Here is a 21,490-nt window from a genome sequence, read left to right on the forward strand (position 1 = left end):
AAAACCAGGAAAACCAGGAAAACCAGGAAAACCAGGAAAACCAGGAAAACCAGGAAAACCAGGAAAACCAGGAAAACCAGGAAAACCAGGAAAACCAGGAAAACCAGGAAAACCAGGAAAACCCTCAGCATTGCAGTGTGACACTAAACAAAACTTCACAGTGAGTGATGGGGTGAACCAGGCTTATATGGGGTGAACTAAACAAGATGATGAGATACAGGTGAATGTGATAATGAGTGCTGATGAGTCCAGGCAGAGAATGATGGGAGATGTAGTCTGTGAGTGAACATGAGAGTCTGGTGTGGAGTGCCCTCTGGTGGCTCTCAAGGGCACTCCAGCTGGTGACCGTTACAACAGTACTCAAGTAAATGTACTTTGTTAACGTCCACCTCTGCATATAATATTTGTAAAAAATGTATCGCCATTTTTGTGGAAATTATCTAAATAGCCTATTATTAAATATATGTAAAATTTTGTTGATGCAAGAATGATTTACATATAATCAAATATATGTTAAAATTAGATTACGCAATCTTAGAAATGATTTCCATTTAATCAAATATATGTTCAACTTTAGATAACGCAATCTTATAAATGATTTACATAATCAAATATATGTTAAACTTTAGATTGCGCAGTTGAAGGATTTACATTTAATTAAATATATGTTAAACTTTAGATAATACAATCTTAGGAATGATTTACATATAATCAAGTATATGTTTAGAGGACTTATTTTAGAGGACGCAGTCTTGGGGTTGAATATAAAATAGTTTGCGCCCTTATACATCATGGATCCATCAAAGGACATGTTCACATTCTGCTGAGCAGCAGAGAAATTAGGCCATTTAGATCAGCCTGTGACTTAGTCCTTGGGCTGCCATAAGTGTAGTTATTTTCTCTTGATTTAAGGATGATATACCAGACTAACCCACAGCAAGTGTCAGTGCTGACGCTGAAAAAAAATCATGTGTGAGTCATATTTAAGAAGGCAGTGGCCAAGGGACTAGATCTGCTGTCAGTCAGTTCAAGAGGCACACATTTGACACCCTGACAGATGTCACTGTCAGAAAGAAGGAGTTTCGCTCTGCTGAGTTTCTCAGTTTTCTGTGAGAATACGACACAGATCACTGGCCAAAAGTAGAATCACATTAAACCTCAGACCAGAACAAAAAAAATACTGGATTAAGAGAAAACAATTCACCTCAAACCTCTGTGAAGGCAAAAAGAGGACAAAGAGACAGGGAACAGCAGAGGAAATGCATGATTGAAAGGTTTATCTATTACTTTAAGAGCAGAGGTGAGACTGAGACCATCCTCCAGTGGGTCTGCATAATGAGTCAGGATGTGTTCTGAGACTTTAAAGTGAGGAATGGTGAACGATGACAGTTTAAACTCAGCAAGCAAATGAATGGGATACAGCTTCAACCTTGAGAAGTCCAGGCAAGGGCGAGTTGATTGGCTTTGCAGGACCAAAGCGGCTGTCAATTGCATATCCTGTCACCAATAAATGTAGATAAGGGTGACTGTGTCTGACATTCCAGTTAATGAGGCGACACAGCACTGCCCCATAATGCTAAAGAAAATAGGAAGTGAGTGGGGGCAAAAACCATCTCCGTAAAAGAAGTACCCATATCTAGGTTAAACTAATAATTAAACAATAGCCCAGTTAACACAGAACGTTCCCCTAATGTTATTTTTTGGTTATTTTTTTGGGAACCAAATACTTACGTTAGGGGAACGTTCTTTTTTGGTTTTATTTTTATGTAACAATAAAATAACGTTCCCAGAACGTTGCTGGGTGGTTACCATCAAAAATAACGTTCTGGGAACCATAAACTAACATTCTGAGAATGTTCTGGGTACCAAAAACTAACGTTATGGGAACCAAAAATTGTTAGCTGGGAGCCTAAATGTTACACTAAACAATATAATCACATCCGAGTCATATAAAACCAAATAAAATTAGGTTCAGGTGAAATACTTAAACTGTTTGCCTTTGACTGAAATTATACATAGTGAATGATTCAGTGACTCACTCATAAAGATGGCCCAGTTCCTGAATAAATCAATCACAGAGTCCGAATATGCATACCTCTATAGTGTGCGAAAAACATATGAACCGAGTAGTATTCATAGTATTCATAAAACAGTATGCGAAAAGTACACCCGGATGACCTACTTCTTCCAGCGAGATTCTGGGCGAAAGTCCCAAACGGTGTTTTTACGCCCTTGAAGGGCACTTCAGAAAGAGGTGTTCCTTGAAACTGAACACCTGAATTCTTTAATGAAGAGCCCTTCCACAAGTCATACATGTTCTTTGCCAGTTCTTTGCCAAAATAATTTTGTATTATGCTTCATGTCCCCTTCATAATTTTTTTTTTTTTTTTTTTAACTCCCATCTCTTTAATTGTGCAAGTGAGCATATAGCTCTGTTACTAAAAATATATAAGATGCCCAAAGGGGACTAAACACTATGTTATGCAAGTTGTCCTGGAAACCACATTTCTCCTGGTGAATGAATTATTGACAAACTGCTAATGTTAACTAATCCAACTGAATAATTCAGTCGCAACACAGTCCCGGATTCAAAACTCTCTGGCAAGTTATTCTTCCCTTCAGTGCTTTTGTGGGTGCATGTGAAAAAGAAGCTTTTAGCCAGGGTTGTCAAGCTTTTGTCACAACAATCTGGTCTCGGTGCTGTGACATGACATGATGCTGACAGTTGAGGAAGAGTTCTCACCATGCGAGGGATTGATGGGAGATTAGAGATCTGAGACAGACTGTAGTCACATACTAATGAATACGGTAAAAGCAGAGTGTGTACCTCAGACAGAACAATTTACAAAAGGGCATGTGGAGGAAAAATAACAAGAGCAAGAGAATGTGCGTTAGACCTCAAGTGTGAATGATAAATGAAGTGTAGACAGAGAGGAGCTTGTAGAAGTAAACACTGCCAAACAAGACAATGTGTTTTAGACAGAGAGATGACAAATGCAATGAGAAGAGGAGGCAGCTGAATGAATGAGTGCATCCAATATCAACAGATATGATAGCGTGCAGCTCCGGAGCCCATGAGGATTACGTAAAGGCATTCACAGAAAAAGTGCACACCGAGGAATACGAGGTCTCTGGAAAACAGGCAACGAGTTTAATGGTGCATGTCATTAATGACATCTTCTGGATGACATAGCAGCCATATTATTATACAACTAAGTGATACTATATAAAGGCTACAATGATGAGCCAAAAGATTATGACTACCTAACATGATGTTGGTCCAAAAGAGCGACGATCAACTGATCCAGACCCTACAAGAGCCCTGAATGTGTCTCTGGGACCAAGATGTTAGCAGCAGATCCTTCAAGTCCTGTAGGTTGCAAGGTGGAGATGCCGTGGATTGAACTTGGTCCAACACATCCGACAGATGCGCAAATGGATTGAGATCTGGGGAATTTGGAGGCCAGGACAACACCTTGAACTCTTCATCATGTTCCTCAAACCATTCCTGTACAATGTGCAGTGTGGCAGGGTACATTATCCTGCTGAAAGAGGCCACTTCAACCAGGGAACACCACTGTCAGTGTACCTGGTCTGCAACAATGTTTAGGTAGGGGGCACGTGTCAAATTTACACCCACATGAATGGCTGGACCCAGAGTTTCCCAGCAGGGGTCATCATAGGCACTCTGATTGGTCTGCGACTGCACAGCAGAGTGTGATGCACTGTATGTTGTCACACATTCCTCTCATAACCATCATTCAAATTTTCTGTGACTTGTGCCTCAGTAGACCTTCTGTGGCTCAGACCAGACAGGATAGCCTTTGTTGCCCTCGTGCATCGATGAGCCTTGGGCGCCCAACACCCTATTGCCTAAAATTATTGTGGTTTGTCAATCCTTGGACCACTGTTGGTAAATTCTCACCACTTCTGACCAGGAGCAACTGACAAACCATGCCGTTTCAGAGATACTCTGACCCAGTTGCCTTGCCATAACATTTGGACCCTGTCAAAAACACTCTTTCTTCTTGTTGATAACAAGAACTGATATTTTGCTTACCATCTAACAGACCTTAAAATGTGACCTTATTAGGAAATGATCAGCAACATTAATCTTTGACTGGTCATAATGTTGTATATTCCTAACTTTATTTACTTGATAAATATTGGCATATACTATGGCTGCACCAGCCAAATAATTTGACCATGTTCTTCACCTACATCAAGATATAATGACACACTTTGCTGCTTCTCTTCTTCAACATTTTTCCATCCAACAGCCATTTAGATTCTATCCAGGTCATGGCATCAGAGTAACAGACCCTCCCCCCCAAAGAGGCTTGAATCTGTGATGTGTGCTGTCAAACCCTATGCATGTAGATTAATGCATAGTTACTTTAGCCTCCTAGAATGCCACAGTGGGCCACAAATGAGATTCTTCTCTGAAATGCAAATTAGATATAACACTACTTCTATATCTGTCAATCAAAATATTTTTTTTTCCAATGATAATTGAGGTTATGTGTGGGTGACCATGATTTTTTCAACTAGGACATGTGGATCAACATCCTAGATTTTTTTCATCTTTTAGGAATAGGGAAAGGAAAGAGAAAATAATATAGTTTTCTTTATTAATACCCCTAGTTGTGTATGTGTTTAAAAAAGGTAACCCTACCCTTTTTCCTGTTATATAAATAGGAAAGGGGTAGGGTTACGCAAACTTAGGGTGACCATATGTGTGTGTCTACACATATATATATATATAAACTAGGGGTATTAATGATGGGGTATTAAGATGAAAAGACCACTTCTTATGAAAATCCATCATCAGAATAGATAAATCCAAATATTACATTGTACAGTTGTGATAAAAGAGTGTTTGCAGGCTTACAGAACTACTCGTGTCCTTGACTGTGTGAGCTCAGAGATTTCAAAGAGAAAACCGAGGGTTCAAAGCGTGCATGTTGTCCTTCTGAATCAGATTGATTGCTACTTTAATCCACTGCTTTGTGTGTGCATGGCATACTGGGAAGAAATATTAGAGGTCATTGACTGATCTCTTTCACAGGCTCCTTTTTTCAAAGTGAATAAATATTATATAATGTAAACATTTTATAAATGTATATATTTTGTAATATAATTGTAAAAACATTTTTTTTATATTGTGTGGTCACATTGACACTTAAAATGCATCATTTTATGCAAACGGCATAATGTAGAAATGAAACATTACAAGAATGAAATATTTATAGATTATGTATTTCAATAAGGGTTAGTGTTGCTTTAAAGCCAGAGATAGTTTTCATATAGGTAAGGTTGGTTGGAGAGAGAGAGAGAGAGAGAGAGAGAGAGAGAGAGAGAGAGAGAGAGAGAGAGAGAGAGAGAGAGAGAGAGAGAGAGAGAGAGAGAGAGAGAGAGAGAGAGACACTTTCTCACAAAGCACAGCTGCCATCTAGCGTTAGAAAGAGCAATCCAGTATGTTGTTTAAAGGGATACTCCACTTTTTTCGGAAATAAGCTCATTTTACAACTCCCCCAGAGTTAAACAGATGAGTTTTACCGTTTTAGAATCCATTCAGCCGAACTCCGGGTCTGACGTTACCACTTTTAGCATAGCTTAGCACAGATCATTGATTCTGATGAGTCCAGTAGCATTTCTTTCAAAATGACCAAAGAGTTTCAATATTTTTCCTATTTAAAACTTGACTCTTCTGTAGTTAAACCGTGTACTAAGATCGACGGAAAATGAAAAGTTGCGATTTTCTAAGCCTATATGACTAGGAACTACTCTCATTCCAGCGTAATAATCAAGGAACTGTGTGGCTGTACCATGAGTCCAGCAGGCGTAATGATATGACGCAGCGCCTGAAAATAGTCCCCAGCTCGGTAACTTCTTCCAACGTGACCGGGACTAAGTTTGTCTAACCTATTAGACCTATTTTCAGGCGCTGCATCATATCATTACGCCTGCTGCACTCATGGTACAGCCGCACAGTTCCTTGATTATTACGCCGGAATGAGAGTAGTTCCTAGTCATATAGGCTTAGAAAATCGCAACTTTTCATTTTCCGTCGATCTTAGTACACGGTTTAACTACAGAAGAGTCAAGTTTTAAATAGGAAAAATATTGAAACTCTTTGGTCATTTTGAAAGAAATGCTACTGGACTCATCAGAATCAATGATCTGTGCTAAGCTATGCTAAAAGTGGTACCGTCAGACCCGGAGTTCGGCTGAATGGATTCTAAAACGGTAAAACTCAACTGTTTAACTCTGGGGGAGATGTAAAATGAGCATATTTCCGAAAAAAGTGGAGTATCCCTTTAACAGATTGAGTTTTAATCCTTTTCTCAAAGTCTGTGCTCTAAGTCAGCACAAATGAAAACGACAAATCAAATAACTGCATTGATTCAAATTATATTTTGCTCAATAAGCAAGGTAAACCACATGGTGGTGAGAACTAAAGTAGGTATTTAAGTAATAAAGACCTTTTATTTGTCACGACACGTGTTTTATAGACCTCACTACACAGAATATACACTATGCAAAACAGATCACATTAGCACAAACAAACATACTCACAATCTGAGAGTGGAGAGGTAAGAGTAGTTTAATCCAAGGTACCAGTACAACATATACAAAGACAGCTCAAATGTAATGGGATGCATATAACAAACGCAGTCTTTGAAATCGAGTCATGCGCATGTATAAAAATAAACCATTATAATAATACAAACCACATTGTCTATATAAAAGAGTATTATCAAAGGAAACATGATGATTATGATAAAAAAAGAGCATAAAACAATACCACAGACATTAACAAAAATATCCACAGACATTTCTAAAATGTTTTTGTCAAATGCTAATTATGATCAAATTATGGATAAAAAATATTTACAGTGAACAAAAAAAACAGAGCAATTCCAAGAGGGTCCTCTCACCATCGGTGCTCGGGCCCTAAATACAGTAGTTCTGAATGTGTAAATATAACACTAGCTCTTAAATATTTATAATACTGATACAAAAGTATTAGTGTTGGCACTTTGAAAAACAGAACAGACACAATTTAAGTTGCTGTTTATCTGCCATGATTAAGGGACACAATAAATATTGGCACTGCTGAAAAGAAAAATCAACACCCAAATTATGGACACCCTAAAAAGTCTAATCTTTCAAAACAATGAGAATTACACTGTATGAATAAAGGCAACACGAGAGGCACAATGTGAATTTGTGCTTTATATGTTGACTGGTTAATGGTTTATGAGTTCATGGTACAAATTTGATCAGACAGAGGATATTTGCTGGTTGTCTCAGAGCTCCACAGTCCGGAGATGTCCACGAGGAGAAACGCTGCCCAGGTTATGTAGAATACACTCTGAAGTCTCCACCACGCTTCCACAACATGACCAGTGGGGCTTACCGGGGTGTCCTTTATGACCATGTCCACAACCCTGAAACCCTCCTAAGTGTGCGCACGCACACACACACACACACACACACACACACACACACACACACACACACACACACACACACACACACACACACACATTCCCTTTAATGTGATTAAATAAATATTATATTAAAACCATTTTTTGTGCTACAGTACCTGGCATGGTCCCTGTGCAGCCACAGCGTGCCTCTTTATCGCCCCCACTAGAGCAGAAGGAACAGCAATGGAATACGCCACGGTGACGTCTGAACTTCCTCTTCACATTTAGCGCGAAAGGTGATCCCTGGAAAACACAGATTGTTGGAATGTCAGTCCCAGCATCACTGATATTCCTTCAAAGCTGGCCAATGATGTTGTTGTTATTTTTAGACACGTGTTTTGGTTTAACTGCACAGTTACCTGGACGTGCTGTGCTTTAACACAGACCCACACAGAGTAAAGACCTGCTTCAGCAGGGGTGTAGGACACACCATAGGAGCCGTCACTGTTATCCACCACAGACACCTCCACAGAGCTGTAATGCCACAGAGAGGAAAAAGAGGAGTCACAGTCTGAGGTGAGAAAAAAATGATGAGGAGATTGAAGAACTTTTATTGCAGCGTAGCAGTGACAGTCTGTCAGAATGAACCCTAAACATCCTAAACTCAAATCCTGTTACAGTTTACCACCCCTAATGTAAATGAAGTTGCTCCTTTTGTACGAAGTTAGACACCCTATTGTCGGAGATGGTTCTTAGGGTTGGTTCTGTTGACTGTTCTACTTCTATATGATAATTAAGCCATTTTTGGAAATGAGCGCATTCAACCACCTATCTTGGAGTGGAATCTGGGTCGATGCAATCTGTCATTTCTTACACTAAATAATGCAACGATTTGATCTCAGATGCTGATAATGTGCAGTATTTTAACTCAAATGTCTTATTTTATCCTTTATTTGCCTGCAAGCTTTGTTATTGTGAATTTAAAACACATTCAGTTTATTATTACCATTACAGAAATCTCATTCTTACTTGTTTCCTTTATGCATGACTGAAAAATAAGCATCACATTTAGTTTATTACTTATTATATAATTATATTCATTAATTCAGGCCTAAATATCAAGTAATAAAAACTGAAATATTATAAAGTGATAAAAACTAAAACATTCATTTATTTATGAACAAGCAGAACAAAAAAAATTCCATTTGATAAAATGGCATGTGTATTGGTAGTTATGAGTAGAATCTGTAAGCATTAGCAAATATGATTCAGCCATAAAGACTTTAGTGACTCTACTGTCACACTTCATTTTCCCTGTGTACTCACCAGTCCTTCCTGTCCTTGTGCACTATGCTGACCAGCACAGGGTCTCCACCGCGGCCCATCTGCTCTCCAGAGGAGTCCCTGCAAACCAGAGTGAACTCGTCCCGCTGGCCTTCACGACCTCGCTCCACACCTGGGAGTTATTCACACATGTGGACAGGACAGACACATGTGAGTGGACGCAGGCTATGCAACGGAAGCAATGACGTACATCTGAGTGAAACAAATTCTCGAAAAGAAAAACTAGCTGTTAATTGGATGAAGGCAGAGCTTGCAGTCGATCGCGAGGAAAGGGGTGGGGATTTAAGCCATATAAATTATAGGATAAGTCTGTAATTTCATCGGAAAATCACACTTCTGATATTTTGATTAAAAATTACGAGGTAAAAAAAAAAAAAAAAAAAAAAAAGATTAATTTAGAAAATATATTGGGAACATTTTCATTCCATCCCAACTTTAGGAAAGACAACTGAATTAGATTTATAATGTGTGTTTTTTTCTGCGTGTCGCTGTGTGAATGAACGGCGCGGTTTCGTGCTTTTCACCGTTTCATTGGAGAAAAAAAAAACTATGGTCAAATACACACTGAAACAAAGATCTTCGCAACAAACCGTCAAAATAAAAGTTCGGTTTAACTTCAAGAAATTATGACAGAAATATAGGCTATCACTACAGCATACTTAAATGTACTTCTCAAAGTAATAATAATAATAATATAAGTATTTCTAAGGAATATCAGAAAACCCAAGACATTTCATCCGTTTTAAATTTATACAGTTGTTGTGCAGAATCTTATTTGACAAAAATAATGCAATATTTTGTTATAAATGAATTGTTATATTTTCATTTTATTACATTTTAAAACCTTCATTTAATTGTTGAAGTTGATATACACTCACCTAAAGGATTATTAGGAACACCTGTTCAATTTCTCATTAATGCAATTATCTAATCAACCAATCACATGGCAGTTGCTTCAATGCATTTGGGGTGTGGTCCTGGTCAAGACAATCTCCTGAACTCCAAACTGAATGTCAGAATGGGAAAGAAAGGTGATTTAAGCAATTTTGAGCGTGGCATGGTTGTTGGTGCCAGACGGGCCGGTCTGAGTATTTCCCAATCTGCTCAGTTACTGGGATTTTCACGCACAACCATTTCTAGGGTTTACAAAGAATGGTGTGAAAAGGGAAAAACATCCAGTATGCGGCAGTCCTGTGGGCAAAAATGCCTTGTTGATGCTAGAGGTCAGAGGAGAATGGGCCGACTGATTCAAGCTGATAGAAGAGCAACTTTGACTGAAATAACCACTTGTTACAACCGAGGTATGCAGCAAAGCATTTGTGAAGCCACAACACGCACAACCTTGAGGCGGATGGGCTTCAACAGCAGAAGACCCCACCGGGTACCACTCATCTGCACTACAAATAGGAAAAAGAGGCTACAATTTGCACGAGCTCACCAAAATTGGACAGTTGAAGACTGGAAAAATGTTGCCTGGTCTGATGAGTCTCGATTTCTGTTGAGACATTCAGATGGTAGAGTCAGAATTTGGCGTAAACAGAATGAGAACATGGATCCATCATGCCTTGTTACCACTGTGCAGGCTGGTGGTGGTGGTGTAATGGTGTGGGGGATGTTTTCTTAGCACACTTTAGGCCCCTTAGTGCCAATTGGGCATCGTTTAAATGCCACGGCCTACCTGAGCATTGTTTCTGACCATGTCCATCCCTTTATGACCACCATGTACCCATCCTCTGATGGCTACTTCCAGCAGGATAATGCACCATGTCACAAAGCTTGAATCATTTCAAATTGGTTTCTTGAACATGACAATGAGTTCACTGTACTAAAATGGCCCCCACAGTCACCAGATCTCAACCCAATAGAGCATCTTTGGGATGTAGTGGAACGGGAGCTTCGTGCCCTGGATGTGCATCCCACAAATCTCCATCAACTGCAAGATGCTATCCTATCAATATGGGCCAACATTTCTAAAGAATGCTTTCAGCACCTTGTTGAATCAATGCCATGTAGAATTAAGGCAGTTCTGAAGGCGAAAGGGGGTCAAACACAGTATTTAGTATGGTGTTCCTAATAATCCTTTAGGTGAGTGTAAATTAGTTATAAATCATAGTTAAAATAAATAACTGAATTCTTTAATTGTGAACAAACACAATAAATTAATATTGTGATAAATATCAATATCAAAATACAGGCAAGCAGCAGTATATTGTCCTCCTGAGGTGAACCTGCATGTGGCATGCTGGGACAGAGCTGGATAAGTGACCCTTTTACACTCCAGGAGCACCAGACCAGACCAGTTCATAAAAAGGTTGAGTTGTTGTCATAGTATCCAGGAATGTTGTCTGCTATTTATCCCAGTGTCATGCCCTAGGCCTTTTGTTGTGTGCACTTGTGTACAGTATGTACATCTGTGTGTGGAACAAATGTGGATCTTAAGTCTCTGTTTCAGACTTCAGATCTTGTTAGACAGAAAACTTTCATCAAATTTCATCTGAACTATGGCTTCTGAGGAATGTGCACTGAACCGTCATGTGTTTGACAAAGAGCTTAAGATTCCACAGTAAAGTCACGAAACCAAACTCTACTACAGCATGTTACCACAGTGTCCTGAGTAACCTCATTCATGATTCAAAACGGAATAATGACCCAATTCAGGGGGAGAGGAGTACATAAATGTACTTACAGTTTTATATCAGATTTCACTTTAAAAGAAGCAGTTAACAAAAATATTTAAATTCTGTCATTTATTTACTCATTTCAAACCTTTATGACACTCTTCTGTGGAACATACATTTTTGAAAAATATTTAATGAATAATAATAATATAATGAAAGTTAAAAGGAAATGGCACTGTCAAGCTCCAAAATGACCCCCCCCCCCCCCCCCCATTTTTTTTTAAAATAAATAAAAGTGGTTCATTTCATATTTAAGTCTTTTAAAGCCAAATGATAGCTTGTGTGAGAAATCTACCAAAATTGTAATCATTATTAAATGGAAATCTTGACTGCAATCTCCTTAGCCACATCTGATTTGTGAATGACTTTTCAATAAATCAGCTGATCCAGTTGACTATAATCTAGTTGCAGAAGTTAAATTTTATTTTAAATCAGTTCATCACACTTTCATATGGTTTTTATGTACTTTAATGGTGCTTGTGTGTCATTACTGAAGCTTGAAAGTATCAGTTCTCATACCTTGTATGGAATTCCAATTGCATGGAAAGAGCGATCAGAACAGCGCAACATTTCTCTGGTGCTTCTTTGAGTAAAGAAAGTCCTAAAAGTTTGGAATAACATTAACAACTGACAATTTCCAGGTGGAAATTTCATTAACAGGTGAACTATTCCTTTAAGGCTGAGGTCTTCCTCTATGTAAGTGGTTCTAAATCTCTTAAACGTACAATATGTAAAAAAAATTGCCACTAGGGGTCGCTAGCCTCTTACAATAACAAAGGCGTAGTTTGATGACGCAACATTTGCTAAGAATTATGGATCTTGTCGTCAACGTCAAGCCGACCGATCTAATAATGTTTATGGATGAGTAAATACGTTGATGTTTTATCATGACTGTGATATTAAGCAGTTCGGGATTGCTAAGAGACAGCTATCAGCTCCACACGCGACGCGAGTCCCGCGGATACAAAAGGAATATGGTATAAGTATAAGATTTTTTTTACAGAAATTAAAAAACCCTTATTATAATCCTTCAACTATTCATTTCAACAAGGTATTTTATCTAATTCACAAAGAGAGGGAGTTATCTCAATACTCTTAAAACAAAATCCTGATGGGAAATATAAAGATCCAAAATGGTTAAAAAATTGGCGTCCATTGACCCTGCTCTGTTGTGATACTCGTATTCTATCTAAATGTATTGCTTTAAGAATAAAAAATATAATTGGAGATGTTATAAACAACAATCAAGCAGGTTTTATTAAGGGGAGATTTATTGGAGATAACTTGAGACAAATACTGGACACTATACATTTTTATGGGAACCATCAGGAACCAGGATTATTGTTTATTGCTGATTTTGAAAAGGCGTTTGATAAAGTTCAATGGAAGTTCATAAAACAATGTCTTATCTTTTTTAATTTTGGGAAAAACTTAATACAGTGGTTTGAAACTCTTTATAATCAACCAGTTAGTCGAGTGATTAATAACGGTCATATATCAGACACATTTTTATTAATGCAAGGAGTCCGTCAAGGGTGTCCTTTGTCACCGTATCTCTTTATTTTATGTATTGAAATTCTGGCTATTAAAATTAGGAACAATCCAGATATATCAGGTCTATTTCCAAATGGTAAAGAGATTAAGTTAACAATGTATGCTGATGATGCAGTCTTTTTTATAAAACCAACACAATCCACTTTGGAAGGACTAATAAGGGAATTAAATACGTTTTCAAAAATATCTGGTTTGAAACCTAATTTTACGAAATGTAACATTTTGAGAATTGGGATATTAAAAGACACAAATTTTATTTTAAACAGTTCTGTTCCTGTTAAATGGATTAATGGAGACGTTAGTTTATTAGGGATTCATCTACCTGACAACTTTAAAGAAATTGTTAAATTCAATTATGAGAGAAGGATGGAAAGGGCAGATAGAATTTTACAACCTTGGAGGGGGAACTCTCTGACAATTCAAGGAAAAGTAACTCTGATTAATACATTAGTAATTCCACAATTTGCCCATTTACTAATGCTTCTTCCTTCACCTAGTATGAAGTTCTTCAAACATTTTGAACAAAAAATGTTTAAATTTATATGGAACAATAAACCAGATAAAATTAAAAGGCAGTATTTATATAATTCTTATGATAACGGCGGACTGAATTTGAAAAATCTTCGAATAATGGATTGTTCCTTGAAAGCCTCCTGGGTTGCTAAAATTTATCACAACAAACAATGGATCACAAGCCAGAGATTATATTCAGCCTTTTCCTTTTTCTCAAATAATATATTTCCTTTTTACCAATTAAAAGCAATACATATTGATAAAATATTTCAAAATAGTTTAAAAGAGTTATCAACTTTCTTCAAAGATGCACTGAAACAGGGTGTCTACAGATATGAACAAGTTAAATTTAAGACTTTTTAAGACCTTTTTAATGCCACTTTGAATGAAATTTAAGACCAAACCTGTGATGGAAATACACATTATATTACATGCGTATATATTAGGGGTGTAACGGTTCACAAAATTCACGGTTCAGTTCGATACGATACACTTGTGTCATGGTTCGGTTTGGTACGGTACGTTTTTGATACAGCATAAAGAAATAAATGCCAGAGAAATTTCCTTGATTTAAATTTTTTATTCTTTTTTATATTAAAACTAACATAATAAAGTATGATATTTTTTTTACTTTGAGCAATTCTAGAGCTATAATTGACTCTTCTTAGGAGCATATAAAACAAAACAGCTCCTTGGAAAAAATGAAATGTCATATTGTAGGCTAGTAGTTATCAACAAAGGTTTATTTTAGTTCAGATTAACATTTGAGGGCAGCAATTGTATTCATAATGTCAAAATAAAACCGACGTAATGTTACTTGAAGGCATTATAGCCTACTATTCCTGCCAAACGCCCATGGTTGCAGTTAGTAGTGTTACTACAGTAAATCCATGGTGAATGTTGCTGATCTGTGGACACTGGATAGTTCATTCATGGCACAATGTTTCTTCCAGGTTTCCACGTCAGCGCTGTTTGATCCGTTAATAACGGAGAAATATGAATGCTACTCACTAGATCTCGCAGCGATGTTATAACTTCTGTCAGTTCTGTGGCGAATTCAAATGCTTTCTTTACTGCATCTCTTATTAGCGCTGTGTAGTAGTGTCGCATGATCACGATCGGCTCGCGCTGCACTGGTCCAAACTGATAAACGGTCCTTCAACCACACAATAACGAGCAGTTTCGTTCCGCTTGCATTTTACGTTTGCCATTTGATGTTGGGCAATGTTGTGGTCGCGCCGGCGTCTCTTTACATTATGAGCGCGCTTGCCACGCGCAACGCGCCTACATTTGAAATAACGAAAGAGCGTTACCAGAAAAAGCCTACATTATCATTATCAATAGCTGTTTATGTAATAAAATCTGAATCATTCTCGCGATTCGATGCTTCACTGGTTATTTGACGGACATTAGGTCCGTCAGACTGGAGAAATTTTAGCGGTAACGTGACCAGAAATATTTAAGACCTATCGAATCTGAATTTAAGACATTTTAATACTTTTTAAGGCCTTTTATTAGGAAAACTTTATTTAAGACATTTTAAGACTTTTTAAGGACCCGCGGCCACCCTGTGAAAGCTTGGTTGAATTTCCAGTACTACCCTCCAGATACAATTCAAGATATTCAGACACAGTTGCTATGGATGAATTCAAATATTACGGTTGGAGACAAGCCATTGTTGTGGGAGGAATGTGTCAAAAATGGGTTAATTTTTGTTAATGACCTTTTAGATTTATCTGGAGATTTTATTTCTTATGAAAATTTGAGAAATGTTTTTAGCATTTCTCTCAATCAGTTACAATTCAACCAGCTGATTTCTGCAATTCCTAAAACTTGGAAAGTGAAACTGCATGAAAAGAAGTGAAAAGAAGAATAGAAGAATAAATTAATGGTTTGTCTCCCACCAATAAGATGCCTTAAATGGTTGTCTGGTGTAAAGATAAATAAAATAATATATATTTGGAATTTAAATATCACGGGCACTGCACTTTTTCCACACAGAACCTGCCTGTTTTGGGAAGATGAATTTAATGATCCAATTTTGTGGAAAGATTATTTTAGAACAATTTATAGAACTACAATCGATTCATATTCCAGAATATTTCAACTTAAAATCTTTTATAATATTATTGCAACAAAAAAATCTCTGTTTAAATGGCAGATAGAAAAGGATCCCTGTTGCAGGTTCTGTGGGGATGAGGAGGAGGACCTGATGCATTTGTTTTATTTTTGCCCACATGTGGCTAGGTTTTGGGTCAGTATACAGTTATGGTTAAGGTCTATGGATATTGTTTTGCAAATCACACCTCAGAATATTTTGTTATGTGTCTTTGAGGGTAAATGTATACATTTTTTGAATATGATTATTTTGATGGGTAAAATTTTTATTTTTAAAGCTAAAACTTTATCAAATTTATGTATAAAACACTTTAAGAATAGAGTGTGTTATCAATATATGCTAGAAACAATTATTGCAACAAATAACAATAGAATAACTGAGCATGAAAATAAATGGAATGTCTGCTTATTTGAGTTAGAGATATAAATATTAGGCGTACGTTTTTTTTTAAAGGTGCTGTTAAAAACAGCTGCTGTTGGTGTTATGGCATAATTGTTTTGCTAATTCTATTGTGTTTTTTTGTTTATTGATTTTTTCGACCAGTAGTATTAATTTATTTTATTTTTAATTTTCTTATGTTATTAATTTTGTTTGCTTTGTGCTTCCTTTTATTTTGCTTTCTTGTCATGTGTGGATGATTGTGGTTGTGGTATGAATGCATGGGGAGGTAGGTGGGGGGTTTGAAGCTTGTCTTGTTATTTTACTTTGTAATAAAAAAAAAACAATAATAAAAAAAAAAAAAAAAAAAAAAAAAAAAGGAATATGGACATTTCATTCTACCGAACTACACGCAAGTGCAGAATTATTACTCACAGGTCAGTTTATTAGACAAATTAAACTTGTGAGGTAACGCAGCGCTGTTTCACTTGGTCTAACATTACACTATCACACTAAACTGCATTTGAGTGTGTTGAAATGTATGTGTTAGTTTGTCTGTATGAGACTAGCAGTAAGCTAGACCAACATTAGAATAACATACAGATCATATTCTAACATTTTATCATTGTTGAACTATATAACATTGATTAGTTTTATGTAAATGTGCTCACCTGTTTAATAAAGTACATGTAGGAGCACTCGAAGTCTCGGACGTGGAGCTCTCGTTTATATACTATCTATGGGAGCTCTCGGCATCTCGAAAACACCGCGCTGATATTAATTCTCGTTTTAGTTCTCCTTTTTTATCCAAAGTCTGCTTGCCATGGTCCATAATGTTTGAACGAAACAACAACAGCGTGCAAATAGACATTGCGAACTACACAGTGGTCCACGTCTGTCGCCTTGGTTACTATCAGAGGTCTCTGGTTGCTATGGCAGTATGAGCGGAAACCAGGGAGAACGCGGATATGACGCCATTGACGGCGACAAAACGGAAATAAAGAAACGGTACGTGTCTTCGAATTAAATTACAAATTTCTCCTGGTTTGAAAGTTGTTGGAAACAGTCGGGATAATGCAAGTACACAACTAAAAAAAAATATATATATATAACATAGATATAGTGGTTTTTGCTATTTTTAAAGCAAAAAAAATTACATATTGTAGCCTACCTTTAAACCATGTCCTAACCATGCGATATGATTCCAGCAACAAGCACTTTGTCTCTCTACACCAGGGCTGCGTTTAAGTCCCCTTTTTTATGCCCTTCCCCCACTAACTTCTCTCTGTCTCGTTCACGCGGATGTATGTCATTGCTTACGTTGCACGAGTGCCCACTATTGGCAGAACCCTGGCGATGTGTTTAAATGGCCCAGACCTACTCTCACCTTCTCCCTGGATAGTGCACTTGCTGGGATCCAAAGTCTTGGCATGTATAACTCCAACCACAGGAAATCCCTCAATCTCCCCAGCACTCTCCTGAGGAAGAAAACAGATGCTGCTGGCATTATCTTGGGCGATCGTCGTTGGGTGTGGGTCGTATCCTGACTCTACAAGGTTCATCAATCTCCTCATAGTAACTCCTTTGGCACTGAGGATTTCGGCGTCTGAACCGCACGTGAGCAGGCGTTCTGCAAAGTCCACTCCACCACGGACGTCAGACAAGGCTTGCTGCAGTTGAGCCTTCTGCAGATGGAGTTGGTTCCTGCGTTGCAATTTCAAGTCCTCCAGTGACCGCAGCAGCGAACAGCAATGTGCCTCCACAGCGTTGGCATAACTCCGAGCAAACGCCCGAATCTCACCCGCCAACGTGTCAGTCCGTGCCCGCAAAGCCTCTTGGGATGTGTCCACGCATCTCATTGAATCCTCCAGACGAGCAAGACGAGGCCTCAAGCTCCTGACGACCAAATCCTTGATGCGATCTCCATGGCGACTGATGACCTCATGGGCAGGGCTGCAGTGGTGGTCACGGTGAAAGGTGGCCGCACACTCCAGGCACACAGTGAGGTCACATGGCTCGCAGAAGAGCCGTAACTCCTGACCAGGATGCAGCGAGCACAGGACGGGTCTAGTGAGACGACCCTGGGATTTCAGCTCCTGTAGGCTTTGGATAGAGTGAGAGGAGGTCCTCTTTTGTCTCCTGGAAGGAAGATACACATTAGAGGAGTTTGCATTCAAGTCATAATAGAAAGATCGTATTTATGAGTTGAATGCTCATGAACGCCACCACAAATTTGTCATTTCGAGTGGAAATCCCTGGATTTTCTTTAAGCCCAGAGTTTCAGGGCATTACAGAGAGAAAACATGGTGGAATCAAAGAATGAAGCATCTGTATTGACAGTAAATTTGTAATTAGAATGAAATGATTGATTTTTTCCCTCATTTACAATAAAACTAGTTAAGTTGCATGCATGCACAATAGTGTACAAAATACAGTACTGTTGTTAAACAGTTACGATAGAATATATATAACATGATTAATCATTTTAATGGTCACAATTTGTGGTTGCTGAATAAATGCACTTACATGCACTCTGTGCTACAATACAGTCTTTTTTGTTGTTTTAATAGAAAACATTTTGTTAATGTACAATTATTGTTAATAATATTAGGAATTTCAGTTCAATTCAGTTTATTACACAAAAAGAAAGAAAAAACACATTATGTGCATTCTTCATCATATAGTAGAAGTAAAGTTCTTGCTTTATTATTTTTTTGCAGAAAACGTGCATCGTCATCTTGATCCGCCCATATTGTTTTGAAAGCACCTCTGGCATCATAATTATCACTTACCAATTTCTGTAAACAAACTTCGCAAGAGAACTTGAACACACCATTTTGCAATGGCCGTTTAAATGACAAAGCAGAGAATGCGTTTGGGGGTGTTCACACAGGACATATCTTTGGGACAGCCATTTTTGACCATTCAAGGTGTAATGTTACATCTGAATAACCATAGGTCTTGACCTTTGACCCTAACCTAAAAGTCTAATCTGGTCATCCTCTTTAAATGTTATGAAACCATACTCTATGAATAATAAGCACATATTATATAGTATTTGTGTAGTTTGAATGTAATCCTGATTCATTGTTATGTGACTAGTGTCTGTTGCGTCTGTTACTCCTATCCCGTTGCCTCATGGGATGGTAAAATGTTCATCAGATGCACACTCTAGAATCTTGCCTGAAGTAGTAGGTCATTTTCACCAACTGTTTTACGAATACTATGAATTCTATGGAAGCTTGTTTCCGCTACAGACAAACAAACTTCCATAGAATTCAGATATACGACTCGTATCCTGCTCGTATCACACACTGTCTTTCACCTACTATAAAGAAGTAGGCGGCATATTCGCATGGGCAGGTATTGTTTTTTTTTGTTGTTTTTTTTATAACAACATGTTCAATAGCTGAAGTGGAAGCATAACCTTTGTAATATTTATTATACAGTAGACTGACATATCACAGTGTCAAAATACACCACTTTGAAAAAGTATTTAAAAAATAATGATTGTAGGCTACTCAATATTATATTTAGAATGCTTTATATATTTTGAGAAATGTTGGGAAGTGTTTTTTTGTTCATACAATGGAAGTCAATGATAACCAAACTTGTTAGGCTCTCAAAATTTTAAACAAAGAAATACAGGTTGGAACATGAGGGTGAGCAAATAATGACTATTTTCATTTTGGGGGGGTGAACTATCCCTTTAACATCTCCATTTGTGTTCAAGGAATAAAGTGGCTTATGAAACGACATGAGGGTGAATAAATGACTTTATATTTCTTCTCAGTCCGTGATAAACTGACCTGTGGGCCTGACTGCAGAAGTCGCATAGGTTGACACAGCACACCTCACAGCGCTTCCCCGCGTCACTGTCGCTGCACAAGTCGCACAAAACGCTGCTGTCCACTAGCAGGGTCTCCGTGAAAACCTCGTCCAGCGCGAGATGATCAGTGGTCAGCCCATCCACACCCGATGGCGGCAGATTCACCTCTGAATCGCACTCAGGACACAGGATCGTGGACCCAGAGTCGTGCCCGTGCGTGTCATCTTCAGGCGAGCGTCGTTCCCCGTTCACGCGACGCACAGAAAACGGCTCGAGCTGGCGAACGCAGTCCGCACAGAAAGTGTGCAAGCAAGGCAAGATTTTAGGGTCTCGATACATCCGATTACAAACGCCACAGACCGCTCTGGACTTCTTTCCAGTGTCCCCATTGCTTTCACTCAAGACTGTTTCTCGCTTTTCTTCTTGAACTAATCGATCTTTGCAAAATGACATCGTAGTTGTTACTTTTATGAGGCTTTTATTAAAACTCGCGCTTATTCAAAAACAAAATATGATGCGACAGCAGTAGTCTGGTTTTGATAGCATTTACAAAAAAAAAAAAAATGCAGCTCAGACCAAACTCTCTGAGAGTTAACTTTTTCGCTCATGTTATTTGAGAACGTGCCTCGCCATCCAATCATGTTATGCGTTCACGTTTGGGGGCGTGGCCTGAAATATGACCTTTTTTAGACAGTCCCCATCCAGGGGTGTCAAACTCAGTTCCTGGAGGGCTACTACAGCCCTGCAGAGTTAAGCTTCAACCCTAATTAAACACGCTTGATCAGCTAATCAAGTCCTTCGGGCTTATTTGAAAACTGCAGGTGGGTGTGTGTGTGTGTGTGTGTGTGTGTGTGTGTGTGTGTGTGTGTGTGTGTGTGTGTGTGTGTGTGTGTGTGTGTGTGTGTGTGTGTGTGTGTGTGTGTTGAAGCAGGGTTGGAACTCTGTTGGGCTGTGGCAGGGACGGACTGGGACTAAAAAACGGCCCTGGACTTTGACTAGGCCCGGCCCAAAGCAATCGGCGCACGGAAACTCGACAACAACAACAATAACGCCTGGCATGAGTGTCACAAGACTTTAATTGTGGCTCATGATACTATACCATCCAAATTATAGCAATAGCACTGATGTTGACTAGATGTTGTGTTAAAAGCATATTATTCTAGATTAACTTGAATACTCACATATAAATGGACTTGGTCTAAGCTCAACCTGAATAAACAAATGATGTAATGGATTAAAAAAAAAAAAAAAACAGGTTTTATTCCAAGATAGCATGGAATAAATTATATGCTGTTATAACAGCATATTATACAATCTATTCCATGCTGACTTAAAATGAATTTATTACTTAATAATCTTAATTAATTTATGCAGTAATTAATCTTACTGCACAAATAATAATACCACATCTAAATGAAAATACACCATTACAAATGTAACTTCTGTATTCAAAATCTTCAGAGTTTGTAAGCATTAACTGTAACGTTACCAACATTTTTACCAACATTTTTAAAAGTAAAAGCACAACATATTTCTTAATATTAGCTACTGCATGTGGCATTTTACAGCTAAAATGTTGAAGTTTAGCTGTTTTAACTACTGTTTAACTACTAAGTTAATCATTAAAAATGTAGCAACC

General features: G+C 38.0%; 1 protein-coding gene across 1 annotated transcript; it reads right to left on the reverse strand.

Moving 5' to 3' along the window:
• Positions 1-6,584: 6,584 nt before the first annotated feature.
• Positions 6,585-20,469, reverse strand: trim45 (tripartite motif containing 45). The gene is made up of 6 exons (XM_084422435.1): positions 19,832-20,469; positions 17,410-18,161; positions 8,763-8,892; positions 7,856-7,970; positions 7,613-7,739; positions 6,585-7,465 (listed from the first exon to the last, which is right to left on the reverse strand). Exons 1-6 carry the CDS (start codon positions 20,302-20,304, stop codon positions 7,314-7,316), a joined length of 1,749 nt encoding a protein of 582 aa, XP_084278561.1. The 5' UTR covers positions 20,305-20,469; the 3' UTR covers positions 6,585-7,313.
• Positions 20,470-21,490: the final 1,021 nt, after the last annotated feature.

Source organism: Rutilus rutilus (assembly GCF_951802725.1).
Source record: "Rutilus rutilus genome assembly, chromosome: 10".
In the NCBI taxonomy this organism is placed as follows: domain Eukaryota; kingdom Metazoa; phylum Chordata; class Actinopteri; order Cypriniformes; family Leuciscidae; genus Rutilus; species Rutilus rutilus.